The sequence below is a fragment of the Antechinus flavipes genome, chromosome 5 (genome assembly GCF_016432865.1).
Source record: "Antechinus flavipes isolate AdamAnt ecotype Samford, QLD, Australia chromosome 5, AdamAnt_v2, whole genome shotgun sequence".
In the NCBI taxonomy this organism is placed as follows: domain Eukaryota; kingdom Metazoa; phylum Chordata; class Mammalia; order Dasyuromorphia; family Dasyuridae; genus Antechinus; species Antechinus flavipes.
The window spans coordinates 63111706-63139341 of record NC_067402.1 but is presented as its reverse complement, the minus strand read 5'-3'; the positions used below and the strand labels follow the sequence as shown (position 1 = coordinate 63139341).

The window sequence follows — 27636 nt, the reverse complement described above, 5'->3', positions numbered from 1 at the left end:
TCAGAATCTAATACACCTGAAAGGTTTTGCAGCTAACTGTAAAGCTAGGACTGACCTGAGGCCTCCTGATTTTCTGGACTTATGACCCGTATTACTACTATGCCATAGTGTCAGTTGTACCCTTGAAGTATTTAGGTTAGTCTTTTGTCAGTTTGTTTGATTTTTATAATGAATGAATGTCTGAATATGAAAACATCTTATCATTGAAAAAACTCATATACTAAGTATAGTGGCTGTTTTTAATAGGTTGTCAAAAAAGCAGACATGATCAACAAAAACATGACTCATCAAGTCCAGGCTGAGAGAGATGCACTGGCACTCAGCAAGAGTCCTTTTATTGTCCATTTGTACTATTCTCTACAGTCAGCCAACAATGTCTACTTGGTGAGTAATAAACTTGAAATGATTTTATTAATAAGATAAGGATGTGAGTATCCCATACTCCACGTTTATCATCTTGCAGTTAAAAAAAAGGTAGAGGTGTTGTTCCAATATTATATGAGTTCTAAAAGACAGCAATAAGAGATGACAGTAATTTTTAAAGTAATTTTTTGAGAATATCATACAACTATGCGACAATGCTTTCATTTCTGTGATCAGTGAGTGAATTGTGATACTTAATAAAATCAGGCAACATTGGTATTTCATTAAGAGCCTATCTTCAGTAATTTTGAACAAATTTGTCGTGGTATGTGTGTTAGTAGTTAAAAAGAGATGGAGTAGATGGTCTGGACCAGGGGTCCTCAAACTATGGCCCACAGGCCAAATGTGGCAGCTGAGGACGATTATCCCCCTCACCCAGGATTATGAAGTTTCTTTATTTAAAGGCCCACAAAACAAAGTTTTTGTTTTTACTATAGTCTGGCTCTCCAACAGTCTGAGGGACAGTGAAGTGGCCCCCTATTTAAAAAGTTTGAGGACCCCTGGTCTAGACATTCTTAAAGTAATTACCAAATCCACTGGTCATTCCTCATTGTCCATCTCCTAGGGTTTTGCTGATTCTCCTCCTACTTGATCCACCACTTCTCAGTTTTTTTTGGTCTTTAATCATCCATATCAGACCCTCTGACTGGGTAGACATGCCCCAAGGCTTTATACTAGTTTTTTTATGCTCTCATTGGTGACCTTTCCTGATTGAATAGGTTCAATTATTATTCTCACTGCAGATATAAGTTTTATTTCTAATCTTAATTTTTTTTTTCCTTTTTCTTTTTTTTTTTTTTTTTTGGGGGGGGAGGGGAGGTGGGATAGGGAGACAGCATCCAGAGTTACACAGCTAGTAAGTCTTAAGTATCTGCGGCCAGATTTGAACTCTGGTCCTCCTGACTACAGGGCCAGGCTCTATCCACTCTTATTAGTTCCCCCTGCCTTAGTCTTTCCTTTGAGCTTAAATTCTACCTTACTATTTTGAGGCACCAAATACTCCCAGAAGTACCTCAAATTTAAAATATCCAGAACAGAACTTAAAGGTTTTTTTTCCTTTTTTTATGTTTTTAATGAATCTAAATATCAATAGACATGAACATTTCAATATATAAATGTTGAAATTTATATTCAGCTGTCTGGATGTCTTTGGCTTAGCCTTTTTATTATGTACATAATATGTATATAATATTATGTATATAAAAGGGGAGAGTAAACAGGTCTAACAGCCATGTTCTCCTTTCAAGTGAAGGATAGCTGGCCAATTTATAATAATAAGGTCAATGTTAGTGGTGAGAGTTGATAAAATGTGTGTGTGTGTGTGTGTGTGTGTGTGTATAAATATATAAAATGCCTACTGTCCACCAAGAAGTTTATATTTTACTTGATAAATTATCTGTTTCAATTGAGAAGTTTGTTCTGGAGATGAAACAAGTTATTAAGCTTGTATTTATTACATTTAAACATTTTTATTGATACCTTTTGTGTGTCATTTTCATTTCCAACTCTCAAGTGTCCCAATTTTTAAGAACTTAAAATTGCACTAAGACATTTTTCCTTTCCCAGAGAATTGATCCTTGTAACAAAAGATTTAAAAAAAAAAAAAAGGAAAAAAATAGTTCATCAAAACGAAGCTATTCAACATATCAATTGAGTTTGACAATATCTACACACTTATTGTTTCCAACCTCTGCAAGAAGGAGGGCGCTACATTTCCTTTTCTTTAGGGCCATATTGTTTAAATTTATGAAGAATTATAGAAGTGATTTGACTTGGAACTTTTATGAGAAGAGTAGCATGGATTCAGAAAGGTTGGTCTCTTGTTTGGAATTGGAGATCTGGATATTAATGGTCCTGTGGTATGCGAAAGATGAAATGAGTAAGGAAACAGTTTAAGCTTGCAAATTTATTAAACAATTCATTTTTTTTCCCCAAGAAATTGGGATCAGTAGCCTTTCTCAGCTTTGGCATTGGATTCCAAAAACAGGGAAGACAACCTTTTATAAATTAAAAACAATCAAATAAGTCCAGTTAACTAAAAGGCAATAATACAACATTAGGTAGTTAGATTTCTAACTGTATGAAAGATTTCCGAATCGAAAGTAGGTGAATAAACAGGTTGTAATTTCCTGAATTCAGAAAAAGAGGTATCTTTCCCATAGTAAACAATAATTGATTAATCAGTATGGAACTGGTTTTCAGGTAAACCATAGGTTTTCTTGAGAAAACTCTGCATCAGTCTATGGATCTGACTGAGTTTCTGATCACCATTACCTATGTCCTTAGTTAAGGGCCTCTAAACAGAAGGTAGAAGTGGTCCAGCTTCTCAGCCATAGAGTTAAACAGTAAAGTAAGGTTTTCTCCCAATTCCCACAATTGAATAAAGTTTTCTCACAAGAGAGAAGTTGGACTAACCCCAAAACTGAATAAAAAGGAAGCTGATCTGGCTCCAGAATTGTCATAACATGGAATTGGTGTGCTCCACTCAATTCCCACAGTGAACCTCTTGTTGTCCTAATCCCTTCAGTTCCCCAAGTCTCCAAAATAGTTCAATGGCATGACCCCAACTGGAGAGTGGTGAGATGTTTTGCATCTCACCTTCCCCATAATAATTAATGATGGGATTTCTCTCAACACCACTATACCTATCTCCAGCACATCTTCACTCTGATCCTCCCGCTATTCAGGCGCCCAAATTCCCCTTTTTATCCTGTTGTTGGCCCCTTCCTACAGTTAATAATCTAAGTATACACAGCAGCAGCACTTCAGGCTCCACCGGGAAGAAACTGCCTGTGAATAGCTTTGTGGCTGTTGCAAGTATTCCTAGAAGGCCCTCTACCTTTTCCTTTTGAGTGGGGGAGAGTGAGTTACACACACAGGATAAACAAGCTTGAATGAGTTTCAGTCTTCATCTTCATCACAGACATCTTTACATTACCCTCCCTCTAAAATCCGTCTCTCTTTTGAATTTCACTATTCCTGTGAGGACAGCATCATCTTTCCAGTCACATCCAGAGTCACAACTGCAGCGTCACTTCAAAGAATTCCTTGTTCTCCATCATCCTGTATATCTACTCAGTTGCCAAATTTTGTCATTTCTGTTTTGAATATTGCGCTTTCATCTATCCTTTTCTTTCTATTTGTGTAACCACTACCCTACTTTAAAAATTCATTGCTTTTTTCCTGAATTATTATAAGAGCCTCTTACTTGGCTCAAGTCTCTCCTCTCTCCAATTAATCCTTAACATAGCTGTCTAAAGGAATTTCCTAAAGTAAGAGTTTAACTTTGTCATTTTCTTATTCATTAAATTTCAATGACCTCCTATTAACTCTAGAATCAAGTATTATTTCATCTGTATCTCATTCTTTTAAAATTTCTATTATGGCATCAGTTTGATAATGTGCATAATTATTTGTATATTGTTTATTAAATTACATAGATGTGCTACAATATAGCACATCATCATGTAACTAAATGTTATAATAAACTTTAATTGCAAATTATAATGCTAGATGATTAATATGTTTAAAATAACTAATTTTTACTTTATACAAATGCTTTTGTGACAGGTGATGGAATATCTAATTGGTGGAGATGTCAAATCTCTCTTACATATATATGGTTATTTTGATGAAGAAATGGCTGTAAAATATATTTCTGAAGTAGCATTAGCTCTAGATTACCTTCATAGACATGGAATAATCCACAGGTAAAGACTGATTTAATTTAAATCTTTGTAAATATTCACCCAATAATGTAATAGGCTACAATACTATGTTTACTATATAATTGCTTCTAATACATAAAAATATCTGCCTATATAGCGGAGTATGCAAAAGTCCAGTAGCAGACTGGCTCAATTTGGGAATTTGCTTCATTATTCTATTATCTTAAAGTTATTGCCTCTGCAATACTCCTCCATTGCTGCTTTGGAACTGTTCCTAGGGTTATAGGGACTTTGATTTTGCTGCCTCCTACAGGACCTTGCACTAACCCAGCTAGTCTGTTGTTTAGTGAAGTAGATGTGATAGAGCAAAATCTCTTAGTGTTTGTATTATTTCTTTAATTTAACAATTCTGTTATTTATTAGCTTACCTGTATTTCTTCTTTTTTTTTTTTTTTAACTTTATTTTTGCTGTTCTGTGTCCCCTAGAGAGATAAGGGGAGAATCATATAGGTAAATTTGTTTTGGGACCTAATATTCAGGATGGCATCAATAAATATATCTCAGTTTAGATATATGTAAAATGGCAGATATAGAGAATGTTTTTTATTGAGATGTAGTCATTTATCTAGTGCTTTTTAAGTGAGATTATATTTAAATTATTTAATTTAATTTAATTTTTTATGAGATAATTGGGGTTAGATGACTTGCCCAGGGTGGAGTTTTAGAAAGATAGGTTGCAAAATGCATGTGTTTTGGAGCAGGTGAGAAGACTTTTAAATCTTGAGAAGCTGACTTTGCCAGTATCTATGAATTGCTTTCCATTTTCTTCAAGAGATTTGTATGTACGTTTTAGCTTTTCCCTACCAACTAACTTTAGACTGTGTAATTTTTTTGAATATGCAGGGATTTGAAACCAGATAATATGCTTATTTCTAATGAGGGTCATATAAAACTGACAGATTTTGGCCTTTCCAAGGTTGCTTTGAATAGAGGTAAGAAAATATTTGGTAAGCTAAGAAAAAAACACAAATATTTTTAGTTATATTTTATTGTTTGACTTTTTTCTTTGTTAGTTGACACTTGTGAGGAACCCAATGATTATTCACTGCAAGGTGTAGGGGAAAGTTCTAATGATATCTTCCTCCACTAAAGATGAGTCATGAGGAAATTGCTTACTTCCTAATCTTAAATCTCCAAAGGTAGATATTTCATTTTAGATCATTACTGATAAATGATGACCATTAATTTTGTTCAGAGAAAGATACTCTTCAGAATCCAATTCCTTGAATATTTCTAGGTCTGTCCAGGAGATAATATCTATTCCATAGAAATTATTAATTCATTAAAATATGTGACTTTGGAGTCCTTTGGATGGTAGTGGACACCATCTATTAATGTTTCTGTGTACATTAGTACTAATTCATAAATGTGAAAGATGAATAAAAGTAGAAAAACTGGTTACCTACAGAGTCATAATAATGATCTATTTAATAACAATGAATGTCATAATTTAAAGAAGTGTTATTGCACAAAATGATTTTTCAAGGTATATAGCATATAATTAAGCAATGTTCCCCAGTTCTTGAGTGCTCTAGTACTCACAAATAACTAATTGAGAATTTCAGTTTGAATTGTTCATTTTGGAGAAAAACTTGGTCATATCATCTTCAGTAAATTGATTAACTTGGCTAGCATTATATTCTTTTTCTTTGTGACATACTGACTTCTGACATGCAAAATAGGTTTTTTAGAGAGTTTGTTATATATTGGGTTTTTCAAGTTAAGTGATTATTGATTTAGTGACAAATGAGTATTTTTAAATGAATTAATATAGTAACATTTCTTTTTACTTATTTAGAGATTAATATGCTGGATATTCTTACAACACCATCAATGCCTAAACCCAAACAGGATTATTCAAGAACTCCAGGGCAAGTTTTATCTCTCATCAGCTCTCTAGGATTTGTAAGTGTTTGACTAAAAAACTCTGTTTTTACCCAATCCCTTCTGAACACACATTTAAATATTTTTTAAGGTTTAACTCTCATACTTTAAAAAACATTTGATTAAAACAAATAAATTTTCAGGTGCATCAGAGAATTCTAGCAAATTTTAATAACTATAGTTGTTCTGCTTAATTTTCAACAATAGTATGGTTTTTGTATTGTTCTTGTTTTTTATAGCATACACCAAATGATGAGAAAATGCAAGAAACGGTTGAAGCTATGTCAAGCCCTGTATCTGAAATTTCACAACTTTCTAAGGATTCTCCTTGTCCTATGTCTATAGATCAAAAGGATAATGCTTTATATTCAAGTAAACTTCTTCAATCATGTGAGTATATATAAGTACACCAAGCAAACAATTTATAACTTGCATTGCATGTGAGATGTTAAGCACTATAAAAAGTAAAATCTCTAATAAATGATAATAATAATATTTTAAATGTTTGAGGATATTTGGATATTTGGTGTAGTCTTTCATTCAAATTATGTACATAAATATCTTGTGATATACATTGTGGTCATTTTATTAGGGCAACAGTTTATGGCAGTGTTTTTAGAGTTAGAGGAAACCTCTCTCATAATTTGCATATGTTTTAGGAACCACTCATCAAATGCCATGCTATCTGCTGTGTCAGTGGTTACTTGCATTTTTGGTATAGCTACCTTTTTTTGATATCAAGAAATTTCATGAACTTCTATGTAATAGAAATCATACTATTGGTATCCATTAATTGAGAAAAACATTTGAAAAAGTTTCTGTGGAAATTTGTTCCATGCTGAAACACATGTCCATATCCATTTGAGGGTTGCAATTTGTCTTTGACAGCAGTGCAGTCTTAGATTAGATTACTTTTGCTTATATAGCAGAAAAAACTCAGTATCTACCATTAATCTTTATCATTGAGTTCACCTGCTCTTCTGATGTCCTTAAAGATTTATGCATACTTATTGGCTAAGTGTACGGTTGAACTTTAAATTTTCAATAGATTTTATTCAGATGAATCTTGCAAGTTCTTTAAGAATAGTAGACTAACAAAATAGGAAGAACTTGGAAAAATTATCAGTAAAGCTCTTTTTAGCTCAGAAATTCTGTGCTTCTCTTTTCAGAAGCAGTGGTATTTTTATATATCATTTAACTACTTTTTTAAAAAAATTTTTTTCAATTATTTTTTATTTTCAAAATACATGCAAAGATAGCTTTCAACATTCACTCTTTCAAAACCTTGTGTTTCAAATTTTTCTCCCTCCCTTTGCCTCCATCCTTTTACTCTCCAAAAAAAAAAAAAAAAAAAAAATACTTGTGCAATTTTTATATTCATATTTCTACAATTATGATGCTCCACAAGAGAAATCATATCAAAAAGGAAGAAAAATGAGAAAGAAAAAAGTCAAGCAAGCAATAAAAAAAGGTGAAAATGTTATATTATGATCCACATTCAATCCCCACAGTTCTTTCTCTGGCTGCAGGTGGCTCTTTCCAAACCAAGTCTATTGGAATTGGCTTGAATCATCTCATTGCTGAAAAAAGCCAAATTCATCAGAATTGATCATCACATAATCTTGCTATGTACAATATTTTCTTGATTTGACTCACTTCACTCAGTATCTGTTAATGTAAGTCTCTCCAGGCCTCTCTGAAATCATCCTGCTTATCATTTCTTATAGAACAATAATATTCCATAACATTCATATACTATAACATATTCAGCCATTCCCCAACTGATGGGCATCCACTCAGTTTCCATTGTCTTGCCACTACAAAAAGGGCTGCTATAAACATTTTTGCACATGTGGGTCGTTTTCCCTTTTTGATGATCTCTTTGTGATACAGGCCCAGTAGAGACACGTTTTCGTGTATTTTGAAAAATAAAAAGCTATAATTTTTTAAAAAGTGAATTATGCCAAACATTCAAGAAACAATTGTTGCAATACTGTTTAAACTATTTAAAAATATAAGTAAAAGGAATCTTACCAAATACCTTCTATTTTTATGCCTAATTTAATACTTAACTAGGAAAAGCAAAAAAAACCAAAACTGTAGGCCAATTTCCCTCATCAATATTGATGCAAAAAAATTTTTTTGGTAAAATACTAGCAAGGCAAATATAGCAATATATCACACAGATCAAATGCTATGACCAGGAACTTAAGATTGAAGGAATAAGAAATTGAAGGAATAAGATAGGCAATGAGGGAAAAAATTATTACTCTTTGTAAACTATATGATGGTATACTTAGAGAACCTTAGAAAATCAGTGAAAAAACTAGTTGAAACAAGGAACAACTTTAGTAAAATTGGAGGATATAAAATAAACCCTCATAAATCATGAGCATTTGTATATATTACTAACAAAATAGAGCAAGAAGAGATAGAGAAATTTTTATTTAAAATAACTATAAGCAATATAAAATACTTGAATCTACTTTCCAAAAAAACAAACCAGGAACTATATATGAACACAGTTACAAAATGTTTTTCACACAAATTAAGGTAGCTCTAACAATTAGAAAAATATGAAGTGCTCAGATCAAGCCAATGTAATAAAAATGACAATTCTATCTAATTTACTAATTGAGTGCTATACCAATCAAACCACCAAATAATTATTTTATAGAGCTAGAAGGAATAATAGAACTCATCTAGAAGAACAAAAAGTCAAGAATATCAAGGAAATGAATGGGAAAAAAATGAAAGGTAGCCTAGCAGCATCAACTTTCTTTCTCTCTTTTTGCTAAGGCAGTTGGTATTAAGTGGCTTGCCCAGGGTCACACAATTAGGAAGTTTTAAGTGTCTGAGGTTAGATTTGAACTCATCCTCTTGACTAAAGGGCTGGTGCTCTATCCACTGTATCAACTAGATGCCCCAACAGCATCAAATTTCAAATTATGTTACAAAGTAGTAATCATAGGTATGATGACTGCGTTAGCACCCTGGATACTTTAGAATCAGCCAGAATCAGCATAAGCAAAAGTCCTTAATCTTTATTCTTTGTGGACGTGAACAGAATGGCGATATGAAATGAGAGCAATGGCAACACGAATCCGCGAGGAGTGACTCTGGCTTTCTCATTCTATCCCCTCACTTGTCTTACTCCACCCAATCTCCTATACAAGAGATCAAGCTTGCACAGCATAGTGGGCAGGACCATTCTTTCTCCAAGCATATATTAATAGAGTATTGTCCAACTTGTCATTGGCCTTAAGTGCTCTGGCCTCAGTGCATCTGCTCAGAGTTTTTAGCCCATTACACATAGGGAGCAGCTAAATGGATAGAGTACCAGCCCTAAAGTCAGAAGGACCTGAGTTCAAATCTGGGTGTGTGACCCCCAGGGCAAGTCAATTGCCTTGCAAAAACAACAATAAAATAGTAATCATCAAAATAGTGTGGTAATGGTTAAGAAATAGAATGATGCATCAGAGGAATAGAGACTATGGTAATCTTGTATTTAATGAACGAAAAATTCCAAAATTTTAAGGCAGAAACTCATCTTTTGACAAAAATTGTTGGGAAAACTGGAAAAGTTTGTCAGAAACTAGACATGTATAGACATAAAAGACATGAATTAGGCATAAAAGTCAATATAAGAAAATTAGAGGAGCATGGAAAATATTAGTTATTAGATATATGAATAAAAGAGATATTTATGACCAAACAGGAGATAGGGAGGATCATGGAAAGTAAAATGGATAATTTTGATTACATGAAATTAAAAGGACTTTGCATAAGCAAACCCATTACAGCCATAATTGAAGGAAAGCAAGAACCAAGAAGAGGGATTTGCAGCAAGTTTCTCTAATAAAGGCTTTTGTTCTCAAATATATAGACACTGAGCCAAGTTTATAAAAATAAGAGCTATTTCCCATTTGTTAAATGATCAAAGAATATGAATAAGCAGTTTTCAGAAGAAAAAAATCAAAGTTTTCAAAAATCATATGCTCTAAATCATTACAGATTAGAGTGGTGCAAATTAGAACAACTCTGAGGCACCACTTCATACCTATCAGTACATGGCAGAAAAAGAAAATAATAAATGTTGGAGGATATGTAATAAAATTGGTACTGTTAGTAGAGTTGTAAATTGGTTTTTCCATTCTGGAGAGCAATTTGTAAGTATATCCACAGGAATATAAAGCTGTACATACCCTTTGACCATTATTAGGTCTGTATCTCAAAGAGATCAAAGAAAAGGAGGGAAAAACTTATTTGTACAAAAATACTTATGGTGGCTCTTTTTGAGGTATTGTGGATTCCCATCAATTGGAGATGTATGAACAAGTTGTGATATATGATTGTGATGGAATACTATTGTGCTAGAATAAGGGCAGTGAAAGCCAAGGAAGCCAGAGAAGATATTTATGAACTGATGCAAAGTAAATTGAGCAGAGCTAGGAGAATATTGCATACAATAACAGCAATATTGTAACAATATTCAACAGTGAAAGATTTCGCTATTCTGATCAATACAGTGATCCAAGACAATTCCAAAGGACTCAATGAAAAAATTACTGTCAACCTTCAGAAAGAGAACAGATTAAAACATACATTTCCCATTTTCTTGATTTTTTTTTTTTTTTTTATATCATGGCTAAGAAGGAAATGTTTTGGTTGACCTGTGTATAATTGATATCATATTCTTGTCTTCTCAATGCATGGGGAAGAGACTGAAGAGAAAGAGAGAATTTGATCCTTAATATTTAAAAAATGTTAAAAAATAAATGTCTTTAAGAATACACTTGATAAATAATTCAAGGAAATTTCAATAAGTTTGTGATGGAAAGAGCCATCCTCATCCAGTGAGAAGACTATGGATACTGAATGTGGATCAAACGCATAATATTTTCACCTCTTTTGTTGCTTGCTTGCTAGTTTTTTTCTTTATTTCCTCATTTTTTCCTCTTGTGATCTGATTTTTCTTGTATAACATGATAAATGTGAAAATATATTTAGAAGAATTGCATGTGTTTAACCTGTATTGGATTACTTGCTGTCTAGGGGGAGGAAAGGAGGGAGAAAAATTTGGAACATGAGGTTTTGCAAAAATAAATATTGAAAACTATCTTTGCATGTATTTTGAAAAATGCTATTAAAAAAAACATTGACAAGATAAGAAAATGAACTTGAGCTTTTAACATTATAGAAAAAAACAAAAGGAAGGAGAAATTTTGTGAAGACGGAATTGACAGGATTTGGCAACAGATTCAATATGGGGAAATGAGAAAAAATGAGGAATCCAGGTTAAGAGCTTGGATGACTGGGAGAATGGTAGTATCTTTGACACTAATATGGAAGTTACAAAGTGGGAAGGGTTTTAGAATAAGTTCAGTTTTGGATATGTTGAAATTGAGATGTCCATAAAATTTATAGTAAAAGATGTCCAATGGGTTGTTGATGTGAGACTGAATGTCAGGGGAGGTTAGGACTGGAAAAATAGACCTGAGAATTACATTCTGTTAGAGAAGATAATCCGTTCCATAGAAGTTCTTGAAATCCCCAAATGAAATAGTGCAGAGAGAGAAAAGAATAATCCAAAACAGGGAGGAAAGGTAGTCCTCCTATAGTGGATATTATCTGCATGAAGATCCAGCAGAGGAAACACAGAGTGATCAAATAGATAGAAATTCAGAGAATCAAGGGGACAGCAGTGACTCAAAAATCTCAAGAGAAGAGAATATCAAAAAGAAAGTGCCACTGTTGTGTCAGGGGATGCAAAGAAGTCAAGAAGGATGATAGTCAAGAAAATGTCATTGAATTTGACAATTAAAAGATCATTGGTAACTTTAGAGAGAAGATTCAGTTGAATGATAAAATTGGAAGCCAGTGATGAGAGAGGAGAGGCTTTTGAGACATGGACTTTAGACAGCTTTTCCTAGGAAAATGGCTGGGAAAGAATGGAGAAAATTAAGGTAGAACAAACCAGTTGATTAGTTTGATTTAGATTAATCATATTTGTCTCTACTAACAGACTCTTGATTTCACTTTGGATTTTCATGATTATTTTTTAGCTTCTAAATAATTTACCAGTCTTCATGAATATATCTATTAAATTGTATATGTATTAGCCAAGTGTAGTTGACAAAAAAAAAAGTCTAGTTTTTGGTTTAAATGTTATTGTTCTAATAGAAAGTAGTTCTATTTCTAGATGATTTTATTGTACTGATTGTAGGCAAAAAGAGAAGTCCAGTTAGATTAGAACAAAAGAAATGTAAGCATAAACTTTGAACTTTAAAGTTGAAATACATGAACTTTTAATATTTTTTCATTTCAAGGTCTTGATACTGCTGTTTTAAACCCTGGGATGCCTGTGAAGTATTTGACTCCTAATCTAATACAATCCAGAAATACTCTTGGTACTTCTAGTACCAGTAGCCAGTCTCAAACTTTTGTGTCTAGTTTGGAGTCTGAGTGCTGCAGCAGCCCCAGATGGGAGCAAGATAACCAGGTTAAAGTAGCATTTCCCTCTCCCCTTTCCCTCTAGTAATAATGTGTATATCATGTAAGTCATAGTGGTATACTGCATAGCTATTCATATTTAACCTACAAGATAAAAATATTCTTTGTTCTCTGATCATTCAGATTATCCTCAGATTGTTCTATTCTGTATAAGACTGATGTTGGACAAAATAGTTTTTTTATCTTCTATTTTCTGAGAAAAAAAAATTGAGTTAAATATTCCTAGCTTAAATTTGAATGATTGTGATAGATTATAGACTTAAAAAATGTTAAATTGATATTGTTTCACCTATAGGCTAAGATTTCATATTCTTAATATACAATGACTTGAACTTATCCCACACCTTCCATGCAGTATTCTGGTATGATTTGCTTGGTTTAATTGTGAGAGCTCTATACCTTTAAATAAAAATTCATATGGTCTCTACAAATATTAAAAAGAATAGTAGATAAATCACAGTCTGTAGATGTTTATTAGACTCTAATTTTTTCTTCTTCCATTATTTGTGTCTATTAATACAGGTTATATTTTATCATAAGTACACCTAAATGTAACTTGTGATTTCTAAGGGCAACGTTTAAAAATAAAATTAAATAAGGTGTAGTTTTGTTTTATTATCAGAGTTACTGCAGCTGTAGCTAATAATGAGATTTTCTTTCCTTATAACAGCAGAGGAAAAAACAAACCATGAGAAGCTAAAAGAATGAGAATCTTTACCCTCAATAAAGAAAGATTATGAAGAGGAACCTAATTCTATATGCTTAGCCCAGTGATCACTTTCTTTTCTCCAGAGGACTTTTAACCACTAATTTAATACAATTATTCTTTCAAATTTTATTTAGGATAATTATTTAGCAAGATTTTTTCTCAATTTTATTTTACATTAATTTGTTTTATGTTTAAGTATTAATTCTGAATTTTATTAAAGTAAAATCAGAATAATCTTTAAGACTACCTTATGAGAGGAAAACATACATACCACAATCCAACATGGATAGAGAACCCACTTTGAGTCAGGAAGACCTGGATTCAGGTATTACTTCGGGTTCAACATACTAGCTGTTGCTTGAGGAAGCTGAACTATCATTTAATTATGATTAAATACTATGCAGCTAACTATCTGAAGAACTGTAATTTACAGAACATGTTCTGGACTGAACTGATAAGGAGGAAGTTTCATCACCAGGAATTCCCTATATCAACAAAATCACAGCTCCAGTTCAAAATAAATTTCATAGAGTGATAAAATATTGAGATACATTTGTCCTAACTCCAGTCAGCCTAGCATAATGAAGAGTGGGTTCCACTCCCACCTTTGACATGTACTGGCCCCTGGGAAGATCACTTAAATTCTCAATGCTCCAGGAGGTCTAGGACTATAATACGGTCCAGAGAATATCATGATCCTGAATTGGAGAAAGGAATGTGTATAACGCTTCTTGTGCCAGTAGTATAATAAGTCTAGGCTTTATCTCCATCCCCTATAAGTGTATTATTTGGAAAGTTTTCCCACTTAATAAAATTGTTTGCTTGCTCATTCTCATTGCTAAAGTATTCTTTTTTATTATTATTATACTATAGCTTTTTATTTACAAGTTATATGCATGGGTAATTTTTGAGCATTGACAATTGCAAAACCTTTTGTTCCAATTTTTCCCCTTTCTCCCCACCCCCTCCCCCAGATGGCAGGTTGACAAATACATGTTAAATATGTTAAAGTAAAAATTAAATACAATATAAGTATACATGTCCAAACAGTTATTTTGCTGTACAAAAAGAATTAGACTTTGAAATAGTGTACAATTAGCCTGTGAAGGAAATCAGGCGGACAAAAATAGAGGGATTGGGAATTCCATACAGTGGTTCATAGTCATGTCCCAGAGTTCTTTCACTGGGTGTAGCTGGTTCAGTTCATTATTGCTGTATTGGAACTGATTTGGTTCATCTCATTGTTGAAGAGGGCCACATCCATCAGAATTGATCATCATATAGTATTGTTGTTGAAGTATATAATGATCTGGTCTTGCTCAATTCATTCAGCATCAGTTTATGTAAGTGTCTCCAGGCTTCTTTGAAATCATCCTGTTGGTCATTTCTTACAGAACAATAATATTCCATAATATTCATAAACTATAATTTATTCAGCTATTCTCCAATTGATGGGTATCCACTCAGTTTCCAGTTTCTGGCCACTACAAAGAGGGCTGCCACAAACATTTTTGCACATGTGGGTCCTTTCCCTTCTTTAATATCTCTTTGGGATATAAGTCCAGTAGTAACACTGCCCTGATCAAAGGGCACGCACAGTTTGATAACTTTTTGAGTATAGTTCCAAATTGCTCACTAAAGTGTTCTTGAAGTCATCTGTTAGCTGTTGTGGTAGATATTCCAGTCTGCCTCTACTCTTTAATTTCTTCCACATTGCCAGATTAATCTTTCTTTGGTATAGATCTTCTGCTTAAAGTCCTTCAGTGGTTTCCTCTTCCAGGGGGCACAAGTTTTAGCCTGACTTAGCCCTCTGCAATCTAATGTCTCTTTTCCTTATCTTCTGCTTATCCCCTTCACATGTCCTCTGCTTATCCTAACTTTACTTTTCTCTGTCAGTTATGTACACGGAACATTTTGTTTTATCTACCTTTGATCATTCTGTTTTCTGTTTCTGAAACACCATTCTCCTTACCATTTTAAAATCTTACTATCCTCCAAGGCCTAGCTTAAATGTTCATTCTCAAGAAGTCTTTCCTGATCCTTCCACTTGGAAATCATCTTTCCCTGCCCTAATCATAGAAAGCACACTGAACTCTCATGAAATGACTGTTTTTTTACAGTATAGTTATTTGATTTGCATATTAATATATTTGTGTTCTGTGTTCCTAGCTAAATTGTAGACTCAGTAATGAAAATAATCAAACTTCACATGACATAGGTCCCTTAACATAGGGCTAATATTTAGTAGATGATTAACAGTAGTTTTTCAAAGTCTTTTTGAAAGAAAAAAAGAATGTGAAATAATTTGTCAAAAGTTGTATTGGAGTTATTAAATTCTCATTATTTTATTTTACTTTTTTTTTTTTTAGGAAAGTGATGATGCTGTGAAAATGAGTAATGATGCAGTGGAAAAGCCTTCAAGTAATAACCTTGTGAATGCTAAAGAAACCAAAAGTTTAAAAAAAAAGGATCTTGAGTCAGCCATTTCTCCAATTGGTGTTAGTAATAGTTTTATGCCTGCTGATACTGGGAATGCTTCATCCATTACTTCAGAAGCCAAAAATCTTGTTAGAAAATGCCTTTCTGAAAATAAAGTTTGGGAAGCAAAAGAGCTTTTAATAAATAAAAATTGCATGAGTGCTGAGACTGTAGAGCCTGGTTTCCAGCAGCCACATCATTTTTTAGTGGATTCTGACAAAGATGAAATGGTTAAGAAGCATGAAGAAAAAAAAGGTTTAAAGAGGAACTTTAAATTAGTTGATTCTAGCCCCTGTGAGGAGATTATCCAGAACAAAAAAAGCAGTTCAGAATACAGACGTGGTTATACCATTGATTTTTATTCAAAGCAAGATACAGGTTTGACATCTGACATTCACTGCCTTGTGTTATCTGGAGACAGAAGCCATCAAATTGACTATGATAATAAGGAAAATATTCACAACAGTTCTGTTTGTGAGCAACAGACACCAGAAAGTTCAGTTAGTGAGATGATAGAGAAAAATCTTATGTGTGAACTAGATGAAGACTGTGAAAAAAACAGTAAGAGGGATTCTTTGAATTCCAGTTTTCTATATTCTGATGATGAAAGAGCTCAGAAAAGTATATGTATGGAGTCTGATACATCTTTTCCTGGAATGTCTGTTATTGAAAGCTCTTTAGAAAACCACTCCTTAGATCAAGATAAAAGTATTAAAGAATTCTCTTTTGAAGAATCAAAAATTGAACACCTGCCAAACTGTCAGGAAAATAACTTGCCCAGAGAGGATATCCAGGATGCTAAACTTTACAACATGTTAGCCCCTTCCTCATCAGAAGTGGTGAAAGCATTCAATCTATTTAAGAAAAATGCTGTCGTTTTTCGCAGTTATAACAGTCAAATAAATACATCCAATACATCTGAACCATCAAAAATTAGCATTGCTTCTTTGGAAAGAATGGACATCTCCTATGCTTATACTGGTTCTTATCCCATGTCATGTACTCCTGCTCAAAAAGATAAGTCATCTTTGGCATATCAGGTAAGAAGATCATTTTTTAATTGCCAAATTAAATTAATTGCCAAAAAGGAACTTACCTCATAAAATGTGAAAATAGTTTTCTTGCAAAAAAGGATTTACCTCATAAAACATATAATACCATTTCATTTTTGCAAAACACTTAATTTTTTTTGAGTGATATAATTCTATGAGGTAAATAAGTACTATTCTCATTTTCCAGATGAAGAAACTGAAATACAGAGATCCTAAATTACTTCTCCAGGGTGAATCTTTATCACAGATAGGACTAGATTAATTCAGGTATTCTCTGTTGTCTCCCACTCCATTGTTGTTTTAAGTATGGGGTGTTCAGGAAGGACCAGCACCACAAGTGTGTGCAAGCACCACTTGCATGAGCGCTTTTTAGGGTTGCTCATCCATCCTTGGAGTCTACCTGTCCTCCAGTCTCCTTTTGGCTCCAGGAACCTGTAGCAGGTGCAGTGGCCATACCCCAATGAAACCATTTGGCAGATGGATTAAACCTGGTCAAGGGTAACCAACTGGCTTCAGCCATCAGAAAATTAGGAGGTTGTCTACCCTGAAAATGTGAAGATTTTCCCCAGTGGTATGGATAAATGAGAAAGTTTTTTCAAACTCAGGCTCTCTTTCATAATTCAATTCATAAATATAAATTCTTTTTTAAAAATCACTTCCTAACAATCTCTTTATTTACAAATTCATTTTTCCCCCTCTTTTAAGAGGCAGCTTGATGAAGCCTTAATGAACACAATGAGTTGAGCAAATCCCTCAGCTTCTAAGTTTCAGCAACCTTATCTATTAAATAGCACTAATAATGAGATTCCTGACTCTTTCAGGGGAATATTGTGTTACAGAGAGCATATAACATGATTCATATTAAAGTACTTAGAAAATGTCTGTAAAATTGTACAGCACTATATATGTGTAAAAGATTACTTAACATCTTTCTCTTTCTAATTATTCCATTGTCCCCATAACTCATTTAGCTTCCTTTTTAATGAGTCCTAATATTTTAATAGTTCTTATTATTGGGGAAGTTAATTCTCAAGTATGTTCTTTCTGCTTTTTACAAATCTAAATCTTGTGAATGTTTATAGGCTAATCTATTCAGCAGTATCATGTAACTTTAAATGTCACTTCTTAAATGTACATGTATAGGGTTTTGCAGGTTTACAAAGCACTTTCCCCTAAATTATCTCTTAAAACAGACTAGTTTGCAGCAAATCTTAAGTCTGAAAACTTGGCTAATTATACAAATGAAAAGACTGAGAAATGGAGGTTAAGAATATTCCTGAAAATAACATGATTGATTGAGCATCAGGTCATTTCAAGAATCTACTTTCTTCTCTTTCAGACAATGCTGTATATTGACTATTATGGAAGGCTATATAGTGACTCATTTCCTGTTGGAGTGACAAAGTACTATAATATTATATATATATAAAATGATATTAAATATTAAAGAATTATTAAAGACTTTTATTGTAATTTTTAAACTGTTTGTAGCAGACTCCACGTCAGACAAAGTCAGGGACTCCATACCGAACCCCAAAGAGTGTGAGAAGAGGAGCAGCCCCAGTGGATGGTGGACGAATTCTTGGAACCCCCGACTACTTGGCCCCTGAATTGTTGTTGAGCAGTTCTCATGGTAGGATACAAAAATTCAATTAATGAAGTGTTTATGATTACTTATTTGTATTTAAGGATAAGATTATTTCATTCTGCTTTAGGCTTGAGCTTCAAAATAAAAAGGCTCAATTTATAAAGGTCACATACCTGGCTGATGTCAAGAGTGTCATTTTTCCCTTGGCCTCAGTTTCACTTCTAAAATGGACTAGATGACATCCAAATTCATTTACAGTTGTATGTGTAGGATCTTATGATTTTAGATAAAAAGTTCTTAGAAAGACTATATTAATTTACGATTGAAGCTAGAAAGAACTTTGGAGAAGATAACGAAAAAATAATTTCCCATTTTACATATAAGGAAATTGAGTTCTCCCTAAAAGGAATGATTCTTTGTCTAGGATCACAGAGTCAGATCTAAGAATCAAGCTGTCCTAGACCATTGTTCCAATGGGTTTTTATACTTAACCACTGGGCCAGATGATCCTGGGCAAGATATTGAATCACTTTCTGCCTCAGTTTCATCAGCTATTAAAAGGATAATGAGAGCACCTGCCTCCCAGCATTGTTGTGAGAATCAAACAAGATAATATTTATAAAACATTTACTTAGCTCAGTGCCTGGCATGCAGTACATGCTAAACAAATGCTTGTTCTCTTCCCTTTTTACTCTCAGTGCAGGCATGGGACTCAGAATCCAGACCCAAATCTATGATTCACTCCTAGAAAATTTAAAGAATAACTTTGCAAGATCCTATTTTAGTAGTACATGCAGTTATCTTAACTGTAACAATTAAGGTGTTGTTTTATTACTTCCTTTTTATATTGGAAAATGACTTGCAAAACATTTGTTTTTTATTTAATCTATTGAAATGACCAAATTAGTTGATTTAACAGCATTTATAGTTCAGGGAACAACTGACCAAATAAGTAAACGCTTGATGATGATAATAGTAATAGCTAACATTTATAATGTATTATGTGGCAAGCATTACACTAAGGGCTTTGTCATTATTATTTCATTTGCTCCTTATAAGTGTTGGAGGTATTCTTCTTAGCTCCCTTTTACAGATGAGAAAACTGAGGCAAACAGGTTAAATGACTTACCCAGATCACTTAGCTAGTTAGTATCTTTGGCTTAATTTGATCTCATGTCTCCCTGACTCTAGGCCCAGTGCTCTCTAGCCACTCTGCCACAATGTGTAAGATTCTAATGTGACATTAATATGGCAGAAAGAATGAGGAAGGGTTGAAGTTTTTCTCATTAGCACTATAGTGTTACTCAGGATTTATAAATATTGTGCCTAATTGCTGTTCTCTTATATGCAGGATTTCTGACTTCTGGTGAGTGAACTTTTTATAAAGTATATTTGACTAAACAGAACAGTCAAAGTATAACTAGATCATATTACTAAGGAGATTTTTAAAATTTGATTTTCAAATACATGTCAACTACCTTATTGTTTCATGAGTAGTAAGGCATCTAAGATAGGATCATGATGGCAAGATTCTTCTTCTGTGGAGAGAAATAAGAGCATCTTATAATAATAGCACAAGTCAAGTTTCCCACCTTGTAATAAAGGGAACGCCTGACAAACAAACTAGAATGAGAAGTTAGAAAATTATTCTAGATCCACTTTGATTTCACAACTATTCAAAAAAAAGAAATGTATTAGAATTCACATTTCATTTTATCATTTCAGATTTTAGAAGTGGGTTTCATCTTAGTATCCAGGTTTTGAAACCATAAAGTTATTCTCCCAATTTATCTGGATGACCTAATGTATTTGACAACATTGATCATACTAATGACATTTTCCAAAATTGTGATCTTATTAAACTTTGACTAAATATATGGCCTATATCTGTAGATATCCATGCATTTATTTTTGATGAAAGTGCATTTGGGCTTAGCTGGGAAAGGGGCTTTAATTTCTTTTTAAAAAACTAAAACGTGCTTTTTCCAGGCTTCCTATTCTTATTTCAATGTAATATTTTTCAAGACTCAAAACTATAGAAATAATATCTCTTGTGTTTCTTTAGATGGTTTACTAACTCTCTTAAGACTTAGGGGAATTGTGCTTCTCTGAAACCAAAAGAAACCAAATCTTAACAAACATCTGTATTTTATGTGCTTTAGGGAGAAGGTAAGATTATTATATCTCATAGGTACAAAAGCATTCTAAATTGCATACTTTTTTTACCCTATTGGCACATTCCATATTGCTTTGCCTGCTTTTATAATGAAATGGTGGCAGTTGCTTGACTAAAATTATAATTTTTTTTTGAAATTATCTTTTGATTAATTTAAGTAAATTAATCTCTGTATATCTTAACACTGTCGTTTATTAGAATTCCTATGTAGATCCTAATTAAGATAGGGCCTGGGCAAAAGTTTATTTTATTTACAGACTTCTTCAAAAATAGACAAAATAAGAAAATATAAGCCATATTTTACTATCATTATTTGAAATAGTTTTCCAAATAACTTTTGGGGTACATTAAAAGCATCCATTATCAGCACACAATTTGCATACTATATAAAAATTAGCTTATCCATTAAAATATAGAAGCCCTCAGTATTAAATAAGGGCAGCTAAGTTGCACAGTGGATATAGTATTGAGCCTAAAGTCAGGAAGGTTCATATTCCTGAGTTCTAATCTGGTCTCAGACTTCATTTAATCCTGTTTGCCTCAGTTCTTCATCTATAAAATGAGATGGAGAAGTAAATGGCAACTCACTCCAGTATCTTTGCCAAGGAATCCCAAATAAACTCTAGAAGACATGGATACAATTAAAAAAACAACTAGACAATAACAATATTACTTAAAAGTCATAGTTTGAATGAATGTGTTGGGCAAATTTGTATTGCTACATGTAATTAAAAGTAGAAACAACTCTTGAAAAAAATTCACATTTTTCCACCCTATAAATTGGCTCAAAGTAAAGAGATTTTATTGTAAAATAAAATTGAATTAAATTGAAACAGCAAGTTATTAAAAATGATTTAACTAATGAGTTAACTAAGAGAATATTAGCATATCTAATCAGAGGTTGCCTTATTTTTTAACTGCCTTACTTAAGTCAATATTGGAATAATGACAAATTGTTTGACTAGTTAAATAGAGGAAAGAATTTAGGAAGAAACTTATTTTTAATATCCTGTCTTTTATGTGCTAAGATTTTAATCATTATTTTCAGAAAAAGAATATAAACAATATAAAAGAACAAGAAAAATAAACAACAGGGAAAGTAGTAGAATGGGTATATCAAGTTGTAATTCTTATTTCTTAATGATTTTTTTATTCTCAATCACTTCATCAAACTCTTAAATTTCATATAAAAGATACCCTATTAAGAATATACAGGATGTTAACATAAATGACTAAATTCCATCTAAGAAATAATTTTTCTTTTGCTCATTCAATGATGTAGATAAATCCAAATCTCTTAAAAGTAGGAAAGAAAACATTAAAGGAGAATTATTTCACTTGAAAAGACTGACTGACCTATATCTAACCCATATCTAGTCAAAAAAAGTTTAAGAAAAATTATGCTTTGACCTCGGAAAATGACTACAATTTCATCTTACTTTCCCTTAAATTTCAGGTCCTGCGGTCGATTGGTGGGCCCTTGGAGTTTGTTTATTTGAGTTTCTAACAGGAATTCCACCCTTCAATGATGAAACACCACAGCATGTGTTCCAGAATATTTTGAAAAGGGGTAAATTTTTTTTTTCTATTAAGACTTATTTTACTAATATATTTTGTTTATTTGAGTAACAATGGACAGATCTGTATATCTGCTTCTATTTGTAGATATTCCTTGGCCTGAAGATGAAGAAAAATTGTCTGATAATTGTCAGAGTGCAATAGAAGTTCTTTTAACAATAGATAGTTCAAAAAGAGCTGGACTAAAAGGTAGGTAAGAGCTATATCATTTTACTTTAAGTTTTTTTGATGCCTTTGCTTTTAACCTCAGTTTTTTCTTTTTATATTGTGTGTCCTTTTATGAAATGCGTTTCTGTGATTATTCAATATTTCATTTAAAAAATATTTGTATTTTATTTTTGCTAATGTCCAAGTTAGGGAATTGACACAGATAAATGTTATCTCAAGAGCAATTCTTGTAGATGCAACCAAAGGATATGAGCAAACAGATTTGGAAAGAAAAATTGCAAGTAGTTAACCAATTTGGATTGCTTCAAATTACTAATAATAAGAGAAATATGATTTAAAACAATTCTGTAGTTTCACTTCACACTCAGCAAATTGGCAAAAAATAAAAATAATTAATTTTCAAAGAGGCTCTAGAAAGGCAGACATAACTAATCAATCCACTGTTGGGAGTGTTTCAGATTGTTCTAACAATTCTGGAAGGCAGTTTAGAATTTTATGCCCCGAAAAAGTTGTACCATGAGGAAGTTTTCCTCGTCTTTCTGAATTAGAACAGTTCCCCCAGAAATGAGGAAGGAATAAAAAGATGATCACGCCATTCCTACCTTGCAAATCTCGCTCAGAGATTTACTCATGGATTCTCTGCTGCACTGAAAGCTTAACAGTTACTGCCAAAGCATCTCCAGATAAAATCTGACAATCACTTCAGTTCAGATCTTGTGAGTCAAGACCACCCTCTGTCAAGAAATGCTCCTAGCTTAAGTCCCTATTGCTGTGAAGAATACCGGCAGCCTTTATAACCTGTGTTATCAATGCTTTTTCTTTGCTTGTTGGGTGGTGACCTAATCACATTCAGTACAATGAGGCTGTACCAAAAGGCTTAAAAACCCAACACTAAAAGAATGGAAACAGAGCAGGAAGCTGCATTTTCCATCAACTTTTTGGGCAAAGCATTTAACCTCTCAGCCTCAGTTCTGTCATCTGTAGAATGGGGATAACAGCACCAGTCTCATAAGGTTGTTGTCTGGATCAAATAAGATAATACCTAAAGATTGCTATTTTTCTGAAGCTGTTTCTTTCATCTTTTCTTATGCCATAATAGTATTTCATTATGTTCATATACCACAATTTTTTATCTACATCTAAACTGATATATGTATATAGATATATATACATAAATATATTCCATCCCTTAATTTCCATGGTTTTTATTTTTGCCACTACAAAATCAAACAAAAACAACTGTTAAAAAATATTTTTGTGCATGTAGATCTTTTTCCTTTATATTTGATTTCTTTGTGCGTATAAATCTTGTAGTGATCATCTTTTCATTCCTTCCTCATTTCTGGGAGAACTGTTCTAATTCAGAAAGATGAGGAAAGCTTCCTTCCACCTTTTTCTGGCCTGAGGCTCAATCCTGTGCTTCCTCACTGCCTAACACTCCTCTTCTTTTCTCATCAGCACATTTGCTGTTTCAGGAAGAATGGTTGTATTTTGGTGCTTTGATTTTTTTTTTTTTCCCTCCCACAATCTGAAAAAGTGATCTGATAGTAAGTAAGCATCTATTAGATGCCTTCTTTGTGCTAAATGTGGAGAAATACACATAGTTGTGAAGTCAGTGTTCTAAAATAATTGTGGTTGAATTGACTCTTTTAGAGATTTTTGCTAATAATCTGGATCCTTGAATACATGTTATTGATACTATATTGATTTTTGGCAATCATTCCTTCTATTTTAAGAAAAATAATATTGCTTTTTATTTCTGATTATTTTTTTTTTCTCCTCGATTGACTTTTTTCCAATGCTTTATTCCTAGTCATTTTTTAAAAATCATTTTTTTTCCTTCTACAACTTTATATTCTTGGAGAGTTGCCCAGAGCTCCTCAAGGCTGGTTGACCTGTGAGACCAAGGATCACACAGTCAGTCTTTGTCTGAAATGGGGTTTGGACCTAAACCTTCCTCACTCTCTTTGCTCTCTGTATCACATTGCTCCATATTCATGGTAGCACTTTTTGTGGGAGCAAGAGAAGAGAGAAACAAGATGACAAAAAAAAAAAAAAAAAAGAAAATAGAATTAATTGGAGAGTGGCTAAACCATTAGTCCAGTTGAATATAATAGACTATTATTGGATCATAAGGAAGCCTTTCTAAGATTTTAAATATAAACATATTGATAAATAGTAACAAAAGTTTGTCTATGTACCATCCTAGTGTATATTTACATATTAAAAGATTATATCTCTTTACTACTAATAATAATAATTATAGACATCATAAAATTTACACAAGGGGCAGCTAGATTGTGTAGTAGATAGAACATAAGCCCTGGAGTCAGGAAGACCTGAGTTCAAATCTGGTTTCAAACTCCTATTAGCTCTGTGACCCTGGGCAAGTCACTTAACCCCAATTGCTTCCAATATATGAAAATTAAACAGAAAATAGTAATTAAAAAGGAAGAGACAAAAAAATAACATTTGATTCTTGAGTCAGTAAGGAAAGCCACGGGAATTTGAGTAGGGAAGTGACAGTCAGGAAATTTACCTTGGTGGCTGAGTGGAGAATAGATTGAAGAGGAGAGACCATTTTTTAGGAGGCCCTTGAAATAGTTCAGATGATATGTGATAAGAATCATGAGTCTGTGAGTCTGTGACTAGAGAAGAGATGAATGAATGTGAGAAATGTTGACTTAGAAATAAGATGCACTGATTGACTTTGTGGGGGTGAAGGAGAATGAAGAGGCCGGGATGACATTGAGGCATCAAACTTGGGTGGTGGTGCCCCTGGACAGCAACAGAGAAACTTGAAAGGAGATTAGATTTTTGGGAAAAGATGATGTAATAAGATCTACAATGCATCATGTACACCATCCATATCCATGAATCCTGAACAGCTCATTTGGCCAAAATGCCCAGGAGGGCAGTGGAGCTTTTATTCACTGCTCATAGCGGGTGGTGGGTGGGTAAGCAGATTTTCCCAGTGCTCCTTATTTAGTTGCTGCTGAGGATACTTGGGTTTTTAACAGCTAGTATTTATATAGCACCTTAATATTTGCAAAATTCTTTGCATGGGCTGTACTTGCCCTGAGATCCCATATACCCCCGTAGAAGGAACTGAGAAGGTTGGGACTTGTGAAGTGGAGTATGAGGACCCAGTAAAGACGTATTTGGCACAAGGATGAGTGGAGTTGTGTCAAAGGTAACTAAGTCAGTCTCTGCTTGGCTATCACAGAGTACTTGGTTGCTACCTATCTCCCCACCTTTCCATTTGGCAAAAGGAAAGAAGAAAGTCCTTGGTTATAGGAAAATGATTCTATACGTTGATGAAACGGGAGTGCCACAACAAGGAAAAATGGCATTGGGAGATCTTTTCATTCAGTATTTTAACATGAATGCACTGAGTGAAACAGAATTTTGGTAATGATGTCATAATTAGGTTTTTGTTTATTTTTCTTTTGTTTTCTCAAGAGCTAAAACAGCATCCTCTCTTCAAGGATGTGGACTGGGAGAATCTACCGAATCAAACAATGCCTTTCATACCTCAACCAGATGATGAAACCGACACTTCCTATTTTGAAGCCAGGAACAATGCTCAGCACTTGACTGTCTCGGGATTTAGTCTATAGCACTACAAGAAGATAACTAACTTTACTGTTTGATCAATCTTGTGATAACAATGGGCTTACATTTTCTGTTAATACCAGAATAGGTCAGTAGCTTAGGGAAAATTGCCTGTTAATTTGCATAGTCTGTTTTTGATTTATAGTGACTACAGATACACAGATTTGTAAAATCACTAGTTTAATCTTCTTCTCAGAGATTACTGTTTGTCTTTAAATTTGCATTTTTTTTCAATCTCTTTCAGGTTATAAAAGTCAATAGTTTATCTTAAACCGAGAAATTATTGTACATATACTCAAATTTCCTTTTTCTACTTTTTTTTTTTTTTTTGCACTTTATAAAAGCTAAAGTATTAGCAAAACTGAAATGTCACTTTGGAGAGAGTGAACATGATTTCCCTCCCTCCCCCTTATTTGCTGCTCTTAATGCATCCAGTTTCTAGAATTGTTTGCAATGAAAAATATATTGCTAATGTACCTAAATGTTAGATTTTAATTACTAACAAAATCCTGTTCTCATCCTCAATATGCTGAGGTTTGTCTAAAATAATCTGTCAGAATTCACGTCCAAACAGAGCAGAAAACTTCCACCATTCTATAGTATAATTCTTTTGAAGAATACTAGGAATGAACAAAAGAAATACAGATTAGCAACCTAGGTCAGTTACAGCTAGGTATTATGCTTAGTAATGTTGCTGGAAAACTTTGGACTTCCTGCATTTGTAGCATTTTTATAACTTTATTCAGTTTTAACAGTGTTTTGATATTTTGTCTGTCTAAAATGATCTGGAAAAAATATTCATAAGCAACATTGATAGCCTACCTCTGTGACTAATAAAATTAATTATAACAAATTTTAATAGTTCATGTATCACTCTGAGGAAGTACCAGCTTTTATAAAATCAGTGTTAGTCAAAATTTTTAATGTAGGTTTTTGAAATCTCATCTTTATTCAGAAACCTTGGGCACTTTGTTAAAAAGATAAAAGCAAATGTAAAATTGTAAGAGACTGAATGTAGATTTTCTGCTAATAGAGAAAATAGTTAAATACTGTATTCTCAAACATTTGTTGGGTAGTAAGACTATCAGAGAGGTACTAGTTGTGTTAAAGATGTAGTGGAACATTACTGTACTATGATGGATGCTGCTGACTGTCTTTTTGTATCCCCAGCACCCAACACGGTGACTTGCACATAGTAGATACTTTTATTTAATTTTTCTTTCCCTTCTTTAGTCCTCAAGAGCTTCCCATCTTTATCTCTTCCTTAAACAAGTTCTTTCTCCCCCTTACATAAAATGGATCCTCCAATTTGTGCCTCTTTTGCCTTCTGTCTCCCTACAAATTTTAATTCTTTCCCAGTTTTCCCTTGACACACCGCTCTTTTCTTCATGCCCTCTATAGTCCTTCCAATCTTACTGTGGCTTTATTTCCTCTAGTTGCTGCTTTCAGTGGACTCTTCGATCACCTCTGCCTTTCTGAATCTTCTCCCTTTTTTAAGCTCCCTTAGCTAAAATACCTCGCCCAAGGCCTTTTCTAAATCCCTCAAAGCTAGGGCCTTGCCCACCTCTGCCTGCCTTCCCCCCCATCCCCCCAATTTGTATATAGTTGTGTGTACGGGTTCAATTTCCCCCACAGAATGTATATTCCTTGAGCATAGCCAGGCATAAAACCTGGTACATTGTGGGAACTTAATAAATGCTTGTTCTCTGATCTTCTGAATTCTA

General features: G+C 33.3%; 1 protein-coding gene across 3 annotated transcripts; it reads left to right on the top strand.

The window, feature by feature from the left end:
- Positions 1-3993: 3993 nt before the first annotated feature.
- LOC127539043 (serine/threonine-protein kinase greatwall-like) lies at positions 3994-27622 on the top strand. 3 transcript variants are annotated; one of them, XM_051963005.1, is made up of 10 exons: positions 3994-4133; positions 4995-5083; positions 5950-6056; positions 6275-6425; positions 12365-12537; positions 15627-16775; positions 18282-18420; positions 22008-22121; positions 22217-22318; positions 25760-27622. In XM_051963005.1, the coding sequence occupies exons 1-10, from the start codon at positions 3997-3999 to the stop codon at positions 25915-25917; spliced, it is 2319 nt and encodes a 772-aa protein (XP_051818965.1). In that variant the 5' UTR covers positions 3994-3996; the 3' UTR covers positions 25918-27622. The 3 variants fall into 3 exon arrangements, with proteins under 3 accessions (XP_051818965.1, XP_051818963.1, XP_051818964.1); XM_051963003.1 differs by having other exon boundaries at positions 18279-18420; XM_051963004.1 differs by having other exon boundaries at positions 12365-12543.
- Positions 27623-27636: the final 14 nt, after the last annotated feature.